At 44.7% G+C, this 19,913-nt stretch overlaps 1 protein-coding gene and 1 long non-coding RNA gene across 5 annotated transcripts in view; one reads left to right on the top strand and one right to left on the bottom strand.

The window, feature by feature from the left end:
- LOC119437151 (far upstream element-binding protein 1-like) overlaps nucleotides 1-6,367 on the bottom strand; it is a 70,873-nt gene extending 64,506 nt beyond the window's left edge. For all 4 annotated transcript variants that reach the window (XM_037704222.2, XM_049660324.1, XM_037704227.2 and 1 more), the window contains exons 1-2: nucleotides 6,219-6,367; nucleotides 5,179-5,275 (exon numbers count right to left, since the gene is read on the bottom strand). In XM_037704222.2, coding sequence (XP_037560150.1) covers nucleotides 5,179-5,275; nucleotides 6,219-6,317 — 196 coding nt within the window. In that variant the 5' untranslated portion in view covers nucleotides 6,318-6,367. The remainder of the gene's footprint in view (nucleotides 1-5,178; nucleotides 5,276-6,218) is intronic.
- Nucleotides 6,368-6,596: 229 nt separating this feature from the next.
- LOC119452437 (uncharacterized) lies at nucleotides 6,597-11,449 on the top strand. The gene is made up of 3 exons (XR_005191934.2): nucleotides 6,597-6,711; nucleotides 8,952-9,095; nucleotides 11,376-11,449. It is a non-coding gene; the product is annotated as an uncharacterized LOC119452437 (long non-coding RNA).
- The last annotated feature ends 8,464 nt before the right edge of the window (nucleotides 11,450-19,913 follow it).

The raw sequence follows: 19,913 nt of genomic DNA, 5'->3' as shown, positions 1-19,913 counted from the left end.
TGGACATATGCAAATTTAACAGGACTATTTGAGCTAGAGCTTACTAAGGTACGAGTCAGGACAAAAGGGAACAGAAGACCTAAACCCAAGAGCTGGTGGGATGAAGAGGGAACACAGATATTCCAGGGAACACAGATATTCAAAGCAGAGGGGTGAACCAGAAGCTGATGTAGGCAGAAAATGTAATAACTTCTTAAACTGTAGAAGGGAAGCATCCAATTTGATCAATGAGAAGATCAGAAGAAAGGGGAGCCAATGGTTGTCAGAAGTAAACAAAAAGGATAGAAAAGCAGCGAAGAAATTTTGGAAACATCTCAACGCCTTGAGTAATAAGACTAGCCTAGAGCAGAGGATTATAGTTACAGCTCAAGGTGTTCGACTAGAGGGAGATGAGGCAATGGAACATATAAGAACAATGATGACAGAAAAATTTAAAGAACGAAACATAGCATGTGCTCAATCAGGTGAGGATGGACTAGTCAGTGCAGTGGCTCCACTGGCACAAAGCGAGTGGGAAAGGGCAGAGAAGAGGGTTCCTAGTAGCACGTCGACAGGTCCTGATGGCATCCCAATTATGTTGATAAAGACATTGGGCCCAAAATCTAAGAAAGCATTAAGAGAGGCAGTGAGCAAAATGATAATGGACGGTAAAGCCCCCGACGGGTGGAGACTGAGCAGGATGAGCATGATATATAAGGGAAAGGGGGACAAAGCCGACATAAACAACTACCGTCCCATAACAGTGACGTCAGTGGTTTACAGGGTGGTGATGCAGATTATAAAGGACAGACTGCAGGCATGGGTGGAGAGCGAGGAGGTGCTGGGGGAACTACAAAATGGGTTCCGAAAACAAAGAAGGTTAGAAGATAATCTGTTCTCATTGACACAGTGTATTGAAATAGCAGAAAAGGAACACAGGCCCCTATGGCTTGCCTTTCTGGATATCAAGGGAGCCTATGACAGTAATCCAAAAGGATTTGTGGGACATACTGGGCACTCTAGAGGTGGAAGATGGAGTAAGAAATCTTTTAAAAGATATCTATAAAAGCAACAAGGTGCTTATAAAATGGGAAAACAAGGTATCTGGGCCTATAGAGATACAGCAGGGGCTTAGGCAGGGGTGCCCTCTGTCACCTCTGTTGTTCATGCTGTATTTACAAGGATTAGAGAAAAAATTAGAGAGGAGCGGACTTGGCTTCAACCTTTCCTATTTCAAGCAAGGAGAATGGATTAAACAGTCATTACCAGGACTGACGTATGCGGATGACATTGTACTTATGGCTGACAGGAAGGAAGACTTGCAGAGATTAATGGACATCTGTGGTAAAGAGGGAGATAGCTTAGGTTTGAAGTTTAGTACAGAAAAATCGGCAGTCATGACTTTTAATGATAATCAGGGCAGCGAGCATAGGATACAGGAGGTTACGCTGGAGGTGGTGGGTAAGTACAAATATCTTGGAGTGTGGATAAACAATGGGGCTGAGTACCTAACGGAACATGAAAAATATGTGACGGCTAAAGGTAGCAGAAATGCAGCTGTGATGAAAAATAGGGCACTGTGGAATTACAATAGGTACGAAGTGGTGAGAGGGATTTGGAAAGGGGTGATGGTCCCTAGTTTGACTTTCGGCAATGCGGTCCTGTGCATGAGATCAGAGGTTCGAGCAAGGTTGGAAGCTAAGCAGCGAGGGGTAGGTAGACTGGCTCTGGGAGCACACGGAAATACACCAAATCAGGGGGTACAGGGTGACATGGGATGGACATCATTCGAGGGCAGGGAAGCCAGCAGCAAGATAGAATTTGAGGAGCGATTGAGAGAAATGGCAGAAAAGCGGTGGGCAAGGAGAGTTTTCAGTTATTTGTACATGAGGAATGTTGATACAAAATGGAGGAAGCTGACCAGAAAACTGTCAATCAAATATTTGGACTGCAGGAGGGGTGCAAACCAGGAAACAGCGGTTAAGAAAAAGGTTAAGGAAACAGAGAGGGGTCTGTGGAAAACGGGGATGCAGACGAAATCAGCACTGGGAACATACCGAACTTTCAAGCAAGAAATTGCCAAAGAAAATATCTACGATAATTCTAGGGGAAGCTCTTTGTTGTTTGAAGCCAGGACGGGAGTATTGCGGACTAAGATGTACCGAGTCAAGTACCAAGGTATAGACACGTGCTGTGCCTGTGGAGAAGAGGAAACGGCTGAACACCTCATACTTTTCTGTAAAGGGCTTAACCCTACAGTGCAAGGCAACAGGGCTGATTTTTTCAAAGCATTGGGGTTTAGGGACAGTGAAGGCAAAATAGACTTTAAGCGGGTAGAAATAACCAAACAGAGGTTATCTGATTGGTGGATAAAATCAAGGCAGGGGTGAAATTTCACCCCCCACAATGTACAAATTATGTTAATAGTCATGGCTAGGTGGCGTATGCCACCGCCCGATTTAAAGGGTTCAGCCTCATCCATCCATCCAGTGTCCTCTCTTATCCTTGTATATGTTACTCTATGCGTATTTGTGGATGCAAACCGCCATTCCTCGCTAGGCGCGCGTCCGCAAGCGTACGTGTGGTTTGGGGGCGAGCCAATTCCGAAGGGCACACTGCACGTAGCAGCGCTGTTAGTATTACGGCCCTCGAACAGACACGTACAAGTACAGTTTGACTTAAAGGCCCACAAATACAACGTTACGGCGTGGCCGCTGAAGCGAACGCTCGTGTCTGCTTTGAACGGAAGACACGGGCGCCGCCGAACAGAACGCGCTCGAGCAGCCCGCCCGGGTTCTTGTTTTTTTAATTTTTTTCTCTGCCGCTGCTTGCATGACGCGCCGCAAGGCGCCGCCACTGCATGCGCCCCCCTCGGCGCATATTAATGTGACGTTATCTCGTCGCCCGCACTGACGGGTCTTATTAGCCGCGACTCATGCAGCGCTTCTCGGCTTGCTGCCGTGCCGGCCCGTGCTCATGCGAAGCGTACCACTATGGACCCTGTGTTACGCGCACGTCTAAAAAGGCCAACACTGTCGCACTCTGTTCGCGCAGCTAATCAGACCGCTAAGCACGAGTGTGTTGGAACGCGAGCGATTTGGCACTTACGTTGCGGGCTGATTCGCAAGTGCGCACAAGCGAGCAACACGACGAGGTCGCGCGCGTACCTGCTAGCAGACTAACCGGAAGACGTAGGTTCTTACTCGACCAATCGACATCGTCGCTCGTTGACATCACCAGATACACCCTGGTGACATCACGATGACCGCTGGGGATACCGGAAATGCTCGGAGAGGAGCAACGCATTGTTGTTGCGACGCGCGCTGCAGCGTTTGGCATCGCTGATCGTGACGGCATTCTGAACTCGATGCGCGTGTTTACTTGATGTTTAAAAATTATCGGAGGTGGTTTATGGGCCCTTTAAAAGTACTGCCCTACGAATCTCATGCACCAAAATGTTTCGAATTCTTTAACGAAAGGTGGGGTAATTGCGCTGATATTTCTCTTTTCACATCCGCTAGCGTGCTGGAAGCTGCACAGCGGAGAAGCCAAGAGGGCAAAACCCCAACGAAAAGGGCAAAAGGGCTGGTTGCCACACACCGTCATCTCGGAGACCCATGCACAGCAGACATAGCTAGGTGCAGTGCAAAGATGAAATTATTTTTCTGTATTTTTGAGATCGCGAACATTTAACTAAAAATTAGCATATCAATTATGTATGACTGAGAACGAAATTATCCAATAGCATTTGTCTACTAACTGCTCTTGATACGACATTTTAAATTCCCTGCTGCATGCAGTGCAATATTTGGCTTGCATGTTCACAGGAGCCTTTTTAACAGATTGGCAATGTTTTCTTGCTATGTTGAAAAAGTGTTTCTGGGCCTGTATAAAGCATTAGGCCATCTTTCAAACTGACAAATGAATTCTCATCTGCTGTAACTGCAAAATAGGCTAGTGTCTCATGCTTGGAGTGCACATGTGAAACTTGTTCCCTTACACAAAGTTCTACTCATTCATGACATCTAGCTTTTAAGATAAGGTCAAACCACTGTAGAAGTTTGCTATATGGAGCATCGGACACCAAAGCCAACAGGATATCCCTCATACTATTACACCTTCTGTTAAGATACTTTGACTTACTATGTCAAAGGAGTGAAAATAGACATAGAAGATGGAAACATAAAGGAGGCCTCATCCCATAGTAACATTACGAGAAGTTTCCTTGTCCTTGTCAAACGCTGACGAAGACAAGGTCCCTTGTTGAAATGTTGGCTCCATGTAGAGCCCTCCCTTTGTTACACCATATGATTAAATCACTAAAATAGTGGGTGCAGTTGAGACCCTTAAAGTTGCATTCACTGCAATTTTGTTGCACTTATACAGGCACTCAATGAAGATAACTGCAAAATGCACAGTACATGTATCACAGTCATTATTCCCAAAGAGCAGATATACATATTTTAAAACTAACATCCCAAGCAAGACCAAAAGTTTACACTTCACCTGTTTTTACTGCAAACGTGCCACATGTGGCAGCCAAACATTTCTGCACTGCAGTTATACATGAAAGAGTTTGGAAGTTATTTGTGTAAGGCTCCAAATGTGACCCCACATTTTACCTACATGCCAACAGTTTTCAGGCTTATTTGATCCCAACTGTATTAATCTGTGTAGCAGCAATAAGACGTTAGGCATTTAAAAATCTTACTGCGTGTAAGAAAAGACAGTTGTGCAGAAGCAGTACAGTGCCACTCAATTCATCAGATTCTAGCCCTAATGCAACTCTACAGCAACACAGAACTGGTTTCCACAGTGGCAATGAACACAAGGGGTCAAAGGCAGGCACGTCAATTGTCCAGTTCAAATCGTAAGGCTTCTTAAATTGTGTTTAGTCATCTACTCAGGCCTTAAGACGGCCGACTACACATGCATTTTAACCATAAAACATTTCAAATATTAGATTTCACTTTTAGCGTAATATTCAGCTGCTCATCTTTTCACCCCACCTTTAAATCGAAGCGTGTAAATGCACAATTGAGTACACTAGGTGGCCGCATTGTGCAGACGCCTACATCAACACAAAGGCCGCCACGTGGCACGAGCCGGTACCGGCGCCGGCGTCCAGGCAGCCATTTTGAAGCCAGGGATAAAACGTTCACAACTCGCCGCGCGGCATCCGTGAACGGGCAGGCTTACCATTTCTGTCCATGCTATCCTCTAGAGGCCGCTTGGTTCCACCGCCAGGTATAGCGCCCGCGTCGGAATTTGATGGGGGGTTAATCTTTGCAGCGATCTACACAAAACACCGGCATCGCCGCTCATCAGAAAAGAATCCAAGGATAGGAAGCCGAGCCAATCTACAACGGGGCTCTGTGCGATAACACCAAGCGAATACGCGAACAAATCAAGATCCGCAGAAGCGAACGAACGACCCATTCCACACGCCGCGCGACCGTTTACTGATCTACCAGTGAAAAAAAAAAAGTACAAATAAGCGTGGCAAGCTGTCGCGTTGCTTTATTCGTTATACTTCCCGAGCGCCAACTAGTTACGGTCGCCGATGGTTCAAAATTTAAGCGATCGAATCTTTTTAGACCTCGTTAGCCGCGCACCAAAGACGAACGCGAGAATCACCTAAAAACAAATTTTCCCGTTTGCTTGTTAACAGCAATACGATCACTTTTTCACCCTGCTAAGCATTTTCGTTCGGCTCTGGGAAAACTGCCCGGCAACAATGCCGTTCGGCTTAACTCCCATACACGCTCTATCGAATCTAGCTACAATATGCCGGTAATCAGAAAATAATCCGACTACAGAACAAAAACGTTTCCACATAATAGGCTTCATGCAGTGTGCATACATTCGTCTATATCTGCCTACGCCAGCAGCATCGGTTCGAATCGGTCTAGCGCAGGGGGGCGAGTTGGGACGGCGCGCTATGACCGACCACGTCATTAGGCTTGGCATCGAGACCAACGGACTCTTGCGGTGCCCGTGTAATAACTTGAACAGAATCTCTCCGCAGTACTCAGCTAATTTGAACACGGCAGCAGCGCGAAGACGCAGACATGACGCTTTTTTTCACTACTAGCTGCTGACGTGAAGGTGCCGGTACGCTACGATGTCGTCAACAGCACGGAGACAATGCGCCGACCGCCCACTTGAGCGCCAACATCAGTAACGTAGTTTTTTACCCGCTATAAATCATAATCGATCAAAATTGTAATTGGACTCACCTGTCGCGCTCTTTGCACAGCATCCGCGAACGCTGCACTAGGATCGTACCCACTAGAAATATTTGATTGTGGCGGCGCAACCGCGGTAAAATCCGACATGCTGCAAGACCTCAAAATGGCGGTTGCACATTTGTCACGTGATCCAAAGATCCACGTCGAAGGAAAACCCGAGAGAAAAAAGACGAGAAGCGATCAAGGCTCTGATTGGTCGTCTCGCAATGGCATGTCAAAAAAAATATAAGTTCTTAATTTTACTTACTAGTTCGTCGTTTATCACAATTTTTACAATGTATGACTTTTTTGGCTTTAAATTTAGATTTTATTTCAACTTTGTTTTACTAAACTTCTTTGAGCCGTTTATTATGTGTGCCGTAGCGAGTTTTCTTTCAAGTCAGCGTCGTCTGGTAAATCAAGCACGCCGCTGGGCACAAGCTATAAAACGTATTACAGGTGTTCTCTACCATGAATCTATTATCTTATTTGTGGTAAACGAGTGAGTGTCAATTTCAAGTGCGAATTTCGTTTTCTGCAGCTGTCGCATAAATATGCAAGTACTGTACGTAATTCGGCGCTGAGTGGGACGACATGAGGCGTAGTTCACAATATATAAGTTCCCGAGTTGTCGGAAACCATTGGTTCAAGATATAATGCTTGGTGGTATTTGAGGAATATTGAACATATAAAAAAAGTAATCACAAGTGCTTCAATACTAATTGTCTTCGTTGAGCAACTGTATGGCCGCACCTGGCTGTTGGTTCAATCCATGTCACATTAGCCATCCTGTACATCCGATTGAAAAGTTTAATGTCTCAAGACAGCAACTGCTGCGCTCGAGATTAATTATGACCATCTGGAGTTCTTTAACCTTTGCGAAAATCCACGTGCACGGGTGTTTTTGCATCCTCCCACCATCGGAACCTAGTGGCTGAAATTGTGTGCAACTAATATTTTAGTAAATGCATTGTTAATAAGCCCATGTTATTCAAAAGCAAAGGTTTAAAAGTTACACTGCGTGAATGCTTGAAGCCAAAGCACGTACGTGTGTATTTGAGACCTCATGTTTACTGCATTGTTCTTAATAGACAAAATCTTATGCTAGCAGGCGGCGCGCGTGCTTTTGCCACGCCATCGTAACGTAAGATATATATATATATATATATATATATATATATATATATATATATATACTCATAAAATTGAGAGATCAATGATTGCGCAGCTAAGAGTTGGACACGCGGGCATTCTAGAAGTTGTAGCTACGTGTCAAAACAGCGTACAACAGAGAATATAAACCGGTAAATGGTAAGAAAGAAAAAATCTGGTTGGAGTTATAGCCGAAACAAAGTTGCACCCGGCCTCTATGCCGAAAATGCACGTGAATGATTTGATGGGCGATATGGTTGTTTGTTTTTTTTTTTTCTCTTTTTTTTTTAAGGCTTCAGACCAAAATTGACACTCTCGTGGCATAAATTGCTCACAGTTGTGCATGCACATTTCTGTGTGTCATGTCTACAACTGTTCATGTCCACAACTGTTGTAATGAAGTGTGAAATGAAGTGCGAAATTTCAACGGAACTAATCATGTATGAGACTACAAAACATGTTAGGTACACTGCACTGTCATCAGTGCAATGTACCTGACAGGTCTGTCTCATAATGATGCTGCTGGCATGTTCACAATAGTCATGAATGTGATTGCCATTTGAGGCATAACTGTTTGCCTACTACTGTAGTACTGTAACGAAAAGGGCTGCCCCTTATCTAATGTGGTAAGAAATATGAAACTGCCTAGCATTTTATGTAGCTTAATACAGTAGATTTATACATTCCTGCTCACCATCATACAGCAAAGGACCAGCTGAGGCTAGCCTGTAGAAGGCCATTGTGCACCGCACTTTCAATACAACGCCATGAAACAAAACTAGGGCCCTTGTTTGCAACAATCCATTCCATTTTCATTTGTTATCACCTACTGCACTGAGTAGCCCATCCCAGCTATAAAGGTGGCATCTGAGCCAATGATGAAAGGCAAAAATAAAGGAGAATGGTATAGATCTTTAGAAAACCCTGATTGGCTTTTAGGATGAGGTTGCTTTCAGGAGCTGCAAACCATGCACACTGCCTGTGAAAAGAAGTGCCAAACCCAATTGTTGAACTTGACAGCAGTTGAGAAGTTCGAAATGAAAATTAATGCTGATTTATATTTTCGAGAAAAATTGTGGGCAGTCCTCCCAATTACTGCTACTGGGGGGCAGGTAGTACTTGTAGTAAATGTTGCTTTAGGATTTTCATCAGTGACCCATTGTTACACAGCAGCAGATCAGTCTTAAAACCATCTGCAGATGCAGCCTTTCTGTATTTGCATTGTTGTTGTTCCTTGTGTCGTGCTTAGTGATAATACTTGCTTCTTTCTTTGGGGCATTAGCTTATCAGGTTATTTGTTAGCTCATTATTGTAGCAGTGTTTCACTTCTCAAAATCGGAAATTAACAAAAGTTCCCAAATTGGAAATGAACCCTTACCCCAATTCCAACATTTAAACTAGCGAGCTCGTCCTTATCGCTGCAGATGCTGTAATCCTTGCGTAGGCATTACACATCTATCAGAGGAAGGAAGTTTTTTTCATGTCATCACTCATAGCACATAAACTGGGATACGGAGCGGTCTTTCTAAAATGTGTAAATGGTTGTTGCGATGAATGAGGGGAAGAAGTTGACAATGCTTCTTTTTACAGGGGCATTATCAGGAACACAAGTGGTGTGGAGGTAGGACAATGTGCATTTTCGTCTCGGGAAAAAAAATGAAGTAGAAGTAGGAATTCTGCCATGGTCAACTAAGAGCTGTGGTGGAAGAAGATTCTAAGAAAGGAAAAGCAGCAGTAAGTACGTCTTTCACTCGGGGTTGACCGGGAAGGGAATGGGGAAGATTGAAAAGATTAGTGGGGCAGGAGAAAAAGACTGTTAAGTGGACATGCCTTCTATGCTTGTGGTGGAGCTGTGGCATATGCTTACACACACAGACCTTAGTGTTCAAGGCAGAGTCCACTCAGCGGTTTGTCCATGGACCATCCTAAGGCTTTCTTGAAACGGGAGGTTAAGAGTGGCCAAGGATATGCCAAGGTGTCAGTTCACCAACAGCAGGTTATCTCTGCATGGTGTGTATGACACTGAAAAATTGTGTATGCCCGTGTGTCATCACCAAGATAACCTCGTGCAAGAGAGCTGCACAGGGGTTGAATGGATAATTGGTAAAAGAGTAAGGTAGAGATTCTCTCTTTCATTCTTTATGTGACAGCATTTTTTACATGCTCTCACCCACTTTACTGTATCTGGCTACTTACGTGGCCTCGAAGCTCGTGCCGACATAAAATAAGACAAATTCTCACCATTAGTTGAGCTCACGCAATGAACCGATGGCTGTGATGTAGGCATTCTACCACTACTCCACAGCCGCATTACATTGCCCGCAAAAAAAAGAAAAGTTTTGTTTGTAAACCATACTCTCCTAACTCGCATAATGGTTTTAGCAGATATTAAAGGTTGCTACACAAAATGTTCTTTCATGATGCAAATTAAACCTCAGATTTAATATCCACCAAAAAAGACTGGACATGTAATTGATCACATATTTGTGAGAAGTATCCAAAAATTTGAAATTGGAAAGGTGGGTAACATAGTACTCGAACACACCTTCTGATACTCACCATCATGGGCAGTGAAATCATCTGCAATTAAAGCCCCAGAATTGCCCCTTAACACTGCAGATCTGGTCAAAATAAGCGTGTGAACAAAAGTCGAGGTGGTTGGAGGTTATTTCTGCGATCCTTATTAATGATCATGGAATTTGTCACAATTCAGCGGGAAGTGTGCTTGCACTTGAAGCTCCACTATAACGTGTATATCATACACATTCCATTCTGTTGCTTCTCTACAAGCTCTTTGTGACAACCAATATTCTATTTGCTAATGCCTATACAAACAGAAATAACAGTCTCTGCAATTGAAGTTCAGGAGTCTATTGGTAGTTCCAATTCACGCATTATTCAATATGCCTGTGGCACAGCTGTGATTGCAAGGGAAAATCTGTCTCACAGTCTCGCCAGGTCTGCATTAGACATGGCACTTCTCCATGAAATTCAAGACTGTCTGGCAGTATTCACGATACTTGGCAACCATTGTTAATAGACTACCAGTAGAATATTCTTTGAAAAGTCTGCTTGTATTGATTTGGCAGAAAACGGTTGTTAGCGGGCAAACTGAAGGCCAGACTTACCTTTCATGAATTTCGCCTGTGAACTGCAGTGTCAGTGACATCACAACGACATTGTGGAATTCACTGCATTTTCACATATTCGGGCTGTTTTCATGCCGAAGGAGTTGCCAGGTGTCGCCAAGGCCGAGTCTGCTTACTTTCGAGCACAACTTCATCATTTTTTTAATGATCACGTACGCCCAAGCAGGGGATGTCAAAATCAGAAATCAAGCTGCTCACCTGCTGTTACCTTTGTATTGACAAAGTACACTGGGTGCAGCTCGGAGAATTCTAGGAAAGGGGATGCATTACAAAACACTAGAGTATTTTTGTACCCCATCTCGCTTGCAGTGGCGTAGCGAGGGGGTGGCACACCAGGAATGTGACCCCCCCCCCCCACCTCAAAACAAAAAACATTTTGGCTTTGTCACTTGTCACTGGACAAAGCCACATTGTCCAGTGGCAAATGGCATGTTGTCCATGCGGGAAGATGTTGTAGCATCCATATAGAACAATGCTTGCTTTCTGTAACAAATACTACATATTTTCACCTATGGACAGTGCCGTCAGTGTTGTAAGCATGTAAGGGAATGCGAGAAATAAAGACGTTAAGGGCTTTTTGTGCTCGCCAGTGTGAAGGCCACTACCTTGTTTTGCCTGTAGAGATAAAGAAATTTCATGTCTAAATTACGGGTCTGTGACAAAGCAAGCTTACTTCAAGAGAGCAGTGGTTGTCACGACAGTTATTCCTCGTGCTATTCAGGCCCTCAGCATGTGCTGCTGTCTTCTTGCTTTTTTGTTTCATAAGTGAATCCTGTATAAAACCAGCAGCTGAGCCATATGTGCCTGAGATAGGAGCACTGTGTCATGTCCTTTGTGTTTCCATTTTCTGGCACTTTCATTCCAGAACGAATCCCTTCTGCTATTGGCGTAACCAGGAGAGGGGGTTCCCCTTTCCCATGGAACAGAAAGTTTCAGGAGGCAAGTGTTAATTTTCCTTATGAGCAGTCAGAAAGAGCCACATGGATGAAAGGGAAAGGTTGAATGTGAATGCAAGTAGAGGGCTCGTGGCGGTATGAAGGGGTGTTGTCATAGAAGCGATCCCCTCTCCCATACCAAATGCACCTGTCGTGCATTTTGCAATGCCTGGCCGTCGCGTCAAGAACAAATAGGCAAAAGGTGCGATTTACTAAATGTCTGTGTCAGCTCATGTACGATTGTGGAAAAAGCGACCATATTTGTGGTTGGTGGAAGAAAAAAAGAGAATTTGGGGGCCATGGGGCTGTCACCTGAACATTAACCAAAAAGGGGGGGGGGGATGTTGCAATGAAGAGGGAAAAGAATTGGAGAAAGCACAGAGTGGGTAGCAAAAAAGTAGAGAGAGCCTGTTTCCAATAATTACAGTACTTACCATAGTGCCTAATAGAGGCCGGTGTTAAGGCATTTTCAAAGTGAACACAAAGGTTCATCTGCGTTGCCACTCTCCCTAGACGCATATGCCTATGACAGGCACATAGCGATTGCGGGAGCAGAGAGAAAGAAAAAACTTGATTGAAGGGAAAATCGACAAACATGCAGAAAACTGTCTGAAGCAACCGACCAGCCCTTGTTTTGTGCCTGTCACCAGTTGCCCAGACAAAGTGTACCACTGATGAGATCCTCTGTGAATAAGAGATGCATATTTGAGGCGTGGACAGAGAGACAACGAAAAAATAATTTTTCAGCTGTCGAACCCCCTTTCCTTCTCCCCTGAATCCAATATTTAGGACCCCACTCCTTCCGCCAATTGGGCATAAAGAGTGTGCTGCTTTCGGAGCGAAAAGTAGGAAAAAAGTGTTGCCTGTAGCAGGCAGAACATTGCGGCCCCACCCAAGGCATGCCTCTACCTCATTCTAGATCGTGTTGCCATAACTACTGAGGGGGGATCAGCACTAAAAATTACACAGAGAGAGGAAGATGGGACGAGCACAGGCTTAAAACTTGAGGGCATTGTTGCTCCCCATCAGGCCTTTGTGTCATGGAAGAGCTTCTCAATTCTGGTACTTGTCCGAATCGACGATCACACTGCGCAGAAGAAAAGCATTCCGAAAATATTGCAACTTGTCTGTCTGGGAAACGCATAATAAGCTGCCCCCGCCCCCCTCTCTTTTTTCTTTCCTTTGTCTCTGACTTTCATAATGTAAATAAACTTGAGGAGAGCTTGCTGTTAGGCTAGTTGGTATACATTCTTCAGAATGAAAACAGCGCAACAAGGAGAATGAGAAAGGAGGACAGATATAACGCTAATTTGCACACGGCAAAATAGATTAAGGATGGTGGTACAGGGTCTTGCAAAGTCCGAGGTCCAAGCGGCCACGAAGGTTTCATGGATGGTGCCATGCCAGGTGCCGGGAGAATGAGAAGTCCAGTGAGATCAGAAAACTGTTTTATATACACTGTACATGTTGGTATTTTACAAGGAGGGCTCCATGGATTTGGAGCTGTCTCCATGCTAGCATCTTTGCATGTTCTAGCGTTTACATCTCCGAGCCTCTACATGGTCAAGCGTCCCTCACAACACTCAGGACCCGCTGTTTTATCCCTTTCGTTTCCCTCTTTCACTCAACGAGGAAATGCACTTTAGTTCTTTTAGGCCAATCACAATCTTCGATCAGTTCGTAATCTCCTGCCCATGATGTGGCATCGTTTCTCACCGGGCTCCGCCTCCAGTCTTGCCGCACACAGGCAATGGTTGACACCTTGGGGACCAAACGTTGATGTCGTTCCCACGGGAATGCTTGACACTGGCCCCTTACAAGAATTAGTCGCCTCTCCGTGGCGGTCAGTTCGCAGAAGCCACCATTTCTAGGGAGGCGGTGGCTGTTGTCTCGGAAGGGGCTCCATGTTGGCGCGTCACAGTCGGCGCCGGGCCTCGTCGTAGTTCGGGCGGGCACTGGTGCTTCACAAACACACTAAGAGCAACATTGCCGTTTTAGCTACACACGAGGCCGATGACCCATTGCAGTCTGGGGACTAATTGCTCATCCATCAGTCCCAGGTGACTGACTGACACTCCTCGGCCGCGAGGAACGACAAGCGTGAAGAGCACTTGATAGTGTCACGACCGTCGATGAGGCCCCCTTTGTCCCGAAGGACCGCCAGACGCAACAAGGGCCAGGGAAGCTAAGAAACAGCTGCAACGAACAGGTGGGAAGGGAGGTCAGTGGATGACCACGACGTCCATGCAGTGATGCTGTTTACAAAGGTAAACAGAAATATAAGAATGTTAGGGGTCGCCGGCGCTGTTCATTAGCCCGGTGAATGTTGAAAAGTGAGACAGTGACTCACGGAAAGGAGTTTTAAGGAGGGGAGTGGGGTGATGGATGCGAGGAGGATGGAAGGGGGGTGGGGACAATGCGCATAAAAGGTGCCATGAACAAAGGTGGTGAAAAATTAGAGACCTAGGAAGAGCATCTCGTCACTGCCGATCCCTCGACACCAGACGGCTGTGACCAATCGCCTAGCTGCAGTTGACCTACCCCGTCATAACACATGCTGCTTGGTGCTGAGAGCCCATCCTAACAAAACATCTATCTCTGCAGTCTTCAGAACAGCCGGGTGTCAGGACACAGAACACTTTCAAATCTCTCAAACCTGCTAGCCATTATTTTACCGCGATCTACGGATGCCGTAATTTTGACAAAGGCATCTAACACAAAAAGCAGCCGTGCTTTGGACTGTCTGCCACTTTGATTCCCAAGTGTGATCAAATAACAATATGCGTTGTGTGATGAGGACCACAAAGCCATGATCTCGAGTTCGTTCCAAACATCTCTTCAAACTATTCACTGACAGTGGGTGAAACTTGCATCATATGATATTGAAGTTCTGGCACAAAGCTTTATTCCTGCATTTTAAATGTAGAAAAATATAGTATGGGCACAACTCAGGAAGCACAATTGAGTAATAGGCGACTTGCAAAATAGTGCACGTCCTTTTCCGTACGTGGCCATGGCCGAACCACTCATTAGACGATCTGGTTGGAAAACAATGCTTATCTCTCTTGTTACCTGAGCTGCAACACGTCTCTTCTTGCTCTTTGCCTTTCTTTCCAGCACCTTTTTTTCCCCTTACCTTTTCTGAATTATGGGGTTTTACGTGCCATAACCACGATCTGATTATGAGGCACGCCGCAGTGGGGGACTCCGGAAATTTCGACCACCTGGGGTTCTTTAACGTGCACCTAAATCTAAGTACACGGGTGCTCTCGCATTTCGCCCCCATCGAAATGCGGCCGCCGTGGCCGGGATTATATCCCGCGACGTCATGCTCAGCAGCCCAACACCATAGCCACTGAGCAACCGCGGCGGGTGTTTTCTGCATCAAGTAATTATTGAAGGCAACAAGTACTTCCGCCAGTCCTTTTTCTAATCACGAAAAACGGATAGACGGCGGATTTTTATAAACCATTTGCAAAAATCCAAGTTTGCTCTCTTGCCCAACTGTATGGCGTTTGCTTACCAAGAACTCTCCTCCACAGGCTCTATTCCTTCCTCTAAGTGTGGTTCGTCAAGGAAAGGAGCACAAGCTCAGAGGCTGTCCTAGAGTTTCTGCTAAAATTTCTTGTCCTCATGGTTGCAGACCCCGCACCAAGCCGCCGAGAGGGAATGTATTATTGCCATTCAAGAGCCTTTGCTACCACCGAAGCCTATACTCAATCTCACAAGTCGCTTGAAGCACTGCCGAAGGTACGAGGTGTACACAGGCAATATCCTCGCCCAGCGGAATATAGTTCCGGGCGTAACTGTTTTTTTAATGGCAGAACTTTGGTTTTTGCGTGGTACATGGTACGTTACAGTGATGCGTGACATGTTAGGACCTTTGCGCGTGTACGTTGTATACCACAAATTCAGCAGCTACTGAGCACATGACCCGGCACAAATGAACACATCTTGAGGGGCATTAAGCCATCTTATTGGTTAAGGAGTCCTGCAGCCTCCACAGTGCTGCAACCTACTTGTGAGATTGAGTATAGCGAAGATTGAGCAGTGAGGTTTAAAGTGGTAAAGGCGGAGCTGTTCAACGGTGACAATACATTGTTCCGCTAGTCTGTAAACTAAAATATTTTGGTTGGAATACATCTCTCGTGGATGCGCAGAATATATCTGTAAATTGTGCGCCACGATGGGTTGCGTTGTTCACTATAAGTTTGTAAATGCTGCTTCTTATATAAATGCTCAGAAAAACAAACAGCGCTAAAAGTGGGACTAAGCAAGAAGACATGAGAGAGTGCACTGTATTGTTTTTGTTTGGTCCCATTTTTAGCACTGTTTGGTTTTCCAAGTCATGTACTAACGTCACGTACCAACTTCACATACCAACTATAACGTATCAACATGCGTTATATAAATGCATCAAGTTGTAAACAAAATTTTGTAGTTTTTTTTTAGTATCATGATTTTTAAAAATACCATAAGGACGATGCGAATTGATGCAAAGTGGCTGCACACTGGAGCAATGAAAAACTTTTGTCAAACGTTAAGCAAAGTGTTGTTTCGGCAACATAAAAACATGCATCCTCGTTGATAGAGCGTGCTTTTCCAAGCGTGCTGGAATCTGTGCGTGGTGTAAAACTTTTCTCTCTCTCTCTCTCTCTCTCTCTCTATGTGTATATATATATATATACAGGGTGTTTCAGCGAACACTTTCAAAATTTATTTAAGGTTGCCTGGGGCAAATAGCCCAATTCTAGTTAATGAGCTGGTCTACTCGAAGAGGCGGACATTACTTGCACAAAAAATTGAAATGCATAATGTACTAAATAATAAAAATTCACTAATTAAGTTTTTAACTAATTACCTGATGGCCCATATTGCAATTTACAAATCATAGCCGTGGAATTCGCAAAGCGGATCCACTTAGAAATCATTCGCAGGATGACACCAGTTTTGAGATATTAATTCCTGAACTTTGCGGAGAAATGCATTGGCGTTCCAGTTATATGTGCTTCAATGCAAAAAGCGACGTTTTGTTAAGAACCTAACTGGAACGCCAATGCATTTCTCCGCAAAGTTCGGGAATTAATATCTCGAAACTGGTGTCATCCAGACAATTCGTTCCAAGTGGATCCGCCTTACGAACTCCACGGCTACAATTTGTAAATTGCAATATTGGCCATCAGGTAATTAGTTAAAAACTTAATTAGTAAATTTCTGTGAATTATTCTATTATGCATTTCAATTTCTTGTGCAAGTTATGTCTGCCTCTTCGAGTAGACCAGCTCATGAACTAGAATTTTGCTATCTGCCACAGGCAACCTTTAGGAATTTTTGAAAGTGTTCGCTGAAACACCCTGGTATATATATATATATATATATATATATATATATATATAGAGAGAGAGAGAGAGGGGTGAAGGAAGGTGCTAAGTAGAAGTGGGCGGCAAAAATGTGACCCCCCCCCCGCACCGGAATGAATAAATTTCTGGCTACGCCACGGCCTTCCGCCTGGCCCTGCTCACAGCTCTTGAGTTGCACACCACATGTGCTAAGCAGCAATGCGAGCGCCCTCATCAGGAGGAGGAGTATTTTATATGCAAGAGACAAATCACTCATTTGAATGCCCATGTGGGACCACACAGTGCATAGCTACATAGCCCATTTCTTGCGCAATGATCAGACCCAACCTGTTTACATTGCTCTCTGTGACACAACTTTTCATTTCACAAGTCAGTTGTTATGGCGTTCTGCTGCTTAGCATGAGGTCACTGGTTCGTTTGCTGGCCACTGCAGCCGCATTCTGATAAGGGGTGGAATGCAAAAAAAAAAAAAAAAGGCTCGTGTACTGTGCTTTGGGTGCATGTTAAAAAGCTCGGGGTGGTTGAAATCAGTTCGGACTCCCCCCATATATGATGTCTCCCATAGCCCATGAGCTGATTTGAGATGCTAAAGCCAATAATTTAATTATTAATTTATTTTACAACTGAGTGGTCATGGCGTTCTCCTGCTGAGCACAAGGTCGTAGGTTCGATTTCCAGCTGCAGCCGTCCACATTTTTATGGGAGCAAAAAAACTCCCATCGGTGGGCCTTGGTAAACAAAGTTAGTACATGGCCGCTAAAGTTACTTTGGGACCTTAGACCTCATGAATCGGTTCTCACTTTACTAGAAAGCGACAACGAATGCGTTAGGTGTTTTTCAATTACTTTAAAAGGGCGTACAAGTGCTCACATGGCTGTTTACAAGTGAACCGTTTTCTCTTGAGCGAGTCAATTTTATCTAGGCATTGGGTAGTTTCTTCAAGCCACTTCAGTAGCAGCAGATCGAGGTAAATTTTCTTTTAAGCAAAGGTACAATTAGATACTTAGTTGCACCACCACTTGAGACAAGCAATTAGTGTTTAATTGTTACATTGCAATCGTTTTTCACTGTGTGTTTCTTTTTTCTACATGTATATACGCTTTCTAATACTAGAAAAACAGTGCGCCAAAAGTCCTATTTGAGCATCATCAGAAGTCGCGATTGGCACCTTTTGTGTGCATGTGAAAAAAAATTAATAGGGCACATTGTTTCACGACCTTTCATATTAAAGACTCGCTTCATCTCCAGGATTTTGCTGTTTGCCACGGGCAAATATGTAAAATCCTGTTGATATTTTTTAAAAAGAAAGGTAAAACACTTGTATATTCAGTGGTGTCGTGCACGAACATCTGAGCTCATGTGCTTGTTCATTGCAGATATGTTGCAAATGTGTCGTTCACTACGCAACTCCACTTGAGTTTCCTGCGGTTTACCACATCACTCACTTGTCAATGACTGTACCAGCTGCTAGCAAAGGTTCAGTGCATGTTGTGTTTAATCTCTATAGTTGTAACAAGACTGCCATTCATGCCAGTAATATCGCGAGACAAAAGTAAGGGACCTATTAGTGTATCTATGGGGAATGCCTGTTTGTACAGCCTATTTCGTGCTAGTCACCGACGGCACATGCTGATTGGCTGTTTTAGCAAAACCGGGACATAAATAGCGCCATCTAGTAGTTCAAATCTACGTAAATTTTACGTCACGGTGTTGTTGGGTGCTCCTGACATATATTGAGTAAACAAACACATCTTTTTGCTGTCAGTTGATGGTGAAGTGTAGTAGAGACAGAAGAGTTTAGTTTATAGTATTTTTTGTGATGGTCTGCACGTAATTTTACGCAGTGATATTTGTTGACTGTTCATCAGCTATTGCATTGTGTCACCTTGTGTAAGTGACAATTTTTGGTGATAGTGGCTTGCAGCAGGTGGCAGCGGCACCACCAACCACTGCTCGAATGGTTGGTGGTGACCGCTTGGTGGTAACGGGTTGGTGGTGAAGTGTATTTAATAGAGACAAGTCAGACGATGCCACTCGGGCGGTGCACAATGGCTGACACACAGAAACAGCGTGTCGCTTTATAATATCATCAGAAATGTGTTTTGCAGCCGTGTGAGTTGTAGAACAATTTATTCATTAAAATAACACTTTTCACACTTCCTTTTATAATTTACTTTACCTAAAGCGGCCGTAGCCAACTGTAGTCACTGCGCAGAACCCGTACTGCGGCCATTACACTCCAAAACAACACACCCGAGCCGCTCTGCACTCGCACGGTGCGCTCTCTAGTGCGTTGTGAAGCGTTCGAGAGCACGTGTTGGTAGTGCATGCCGACGTCAAGGGTAAGCAGGCGGTTGGTTTATTGAATGCGACTATCGTCGTAGTGGATCGTTTCAGAATACGGCCCCTGGGTCACTGGGTAGTTTGTGGTCAAAAGGTAGCGCATCGGGCTGCTGTGCTGAGGTAACAAGGTTAAAAAAATAACCATCGGACCAACCTGGGCCACTGAGTATGTGGCAGTGTGTCGTACGTGCTGTGCTGGTCTCCAATCAACCTCTTTGACCCCAACTTGGGTAACTGGGTATGTGCCACTGCAGTGACGAAAAAGATTCCTTAAATTTATCCGAAAATCGAACCCACGCCACAAAGGTCTTCAACGAAAGAAACTCAACACATTAGCAAACTGCGCAACCAATGTATGGGTATGTGCCGCTCTTCAATGAACGTCTTTCACGCCAACGCATTAGCCAGCTGCGCCATGAACACATAGCTATGTGCCGCTCTTCAATGAACCTCTTGCCAACTTGGGTCACTGATTATGTACCACAGAGTGTGCAGCAAGCTAGGGAACAAGTCTCGGCATTCACAGGCACCGGTGCGCCACGCTTCTCGTTTCGGGGGCCACGCGCAGACTTCTCAGCAGTGCCACTGGATGGTGCAGCGGTTCCAGAAAGAAGCACGAGAGAGCAGTGTATATGTCTCAAGTGTCAAAAATTTGTGTGTTCAGCCAGTCACATAAGTGTGTTGCAATAGATGCTTCATTGTTTTATACAGTCAATCGGCATCACTTGCATCATACAAGCAGCATGGTGTGTTCAATGCATCGTG

This window comes from Dermacentor silvarum, chromosome 1, assembly GCF_013339745.2.
Source record: "Dermacentor silvarum isolate Dsil-2018 chromosome 1, BIME_Dsil_1.4, whole genome shotgun sequence".
NCBI lineage: Eukaryota > Metazoa > Arthropoda > Arachnida > Ixodida > Ixodidae > Dermacentor > Dermacentor silvarum.
Note: the sequence above shows the minus strand (reverse complement) of the source record. Positions and strands in the feature narration are given on the sequence as shown.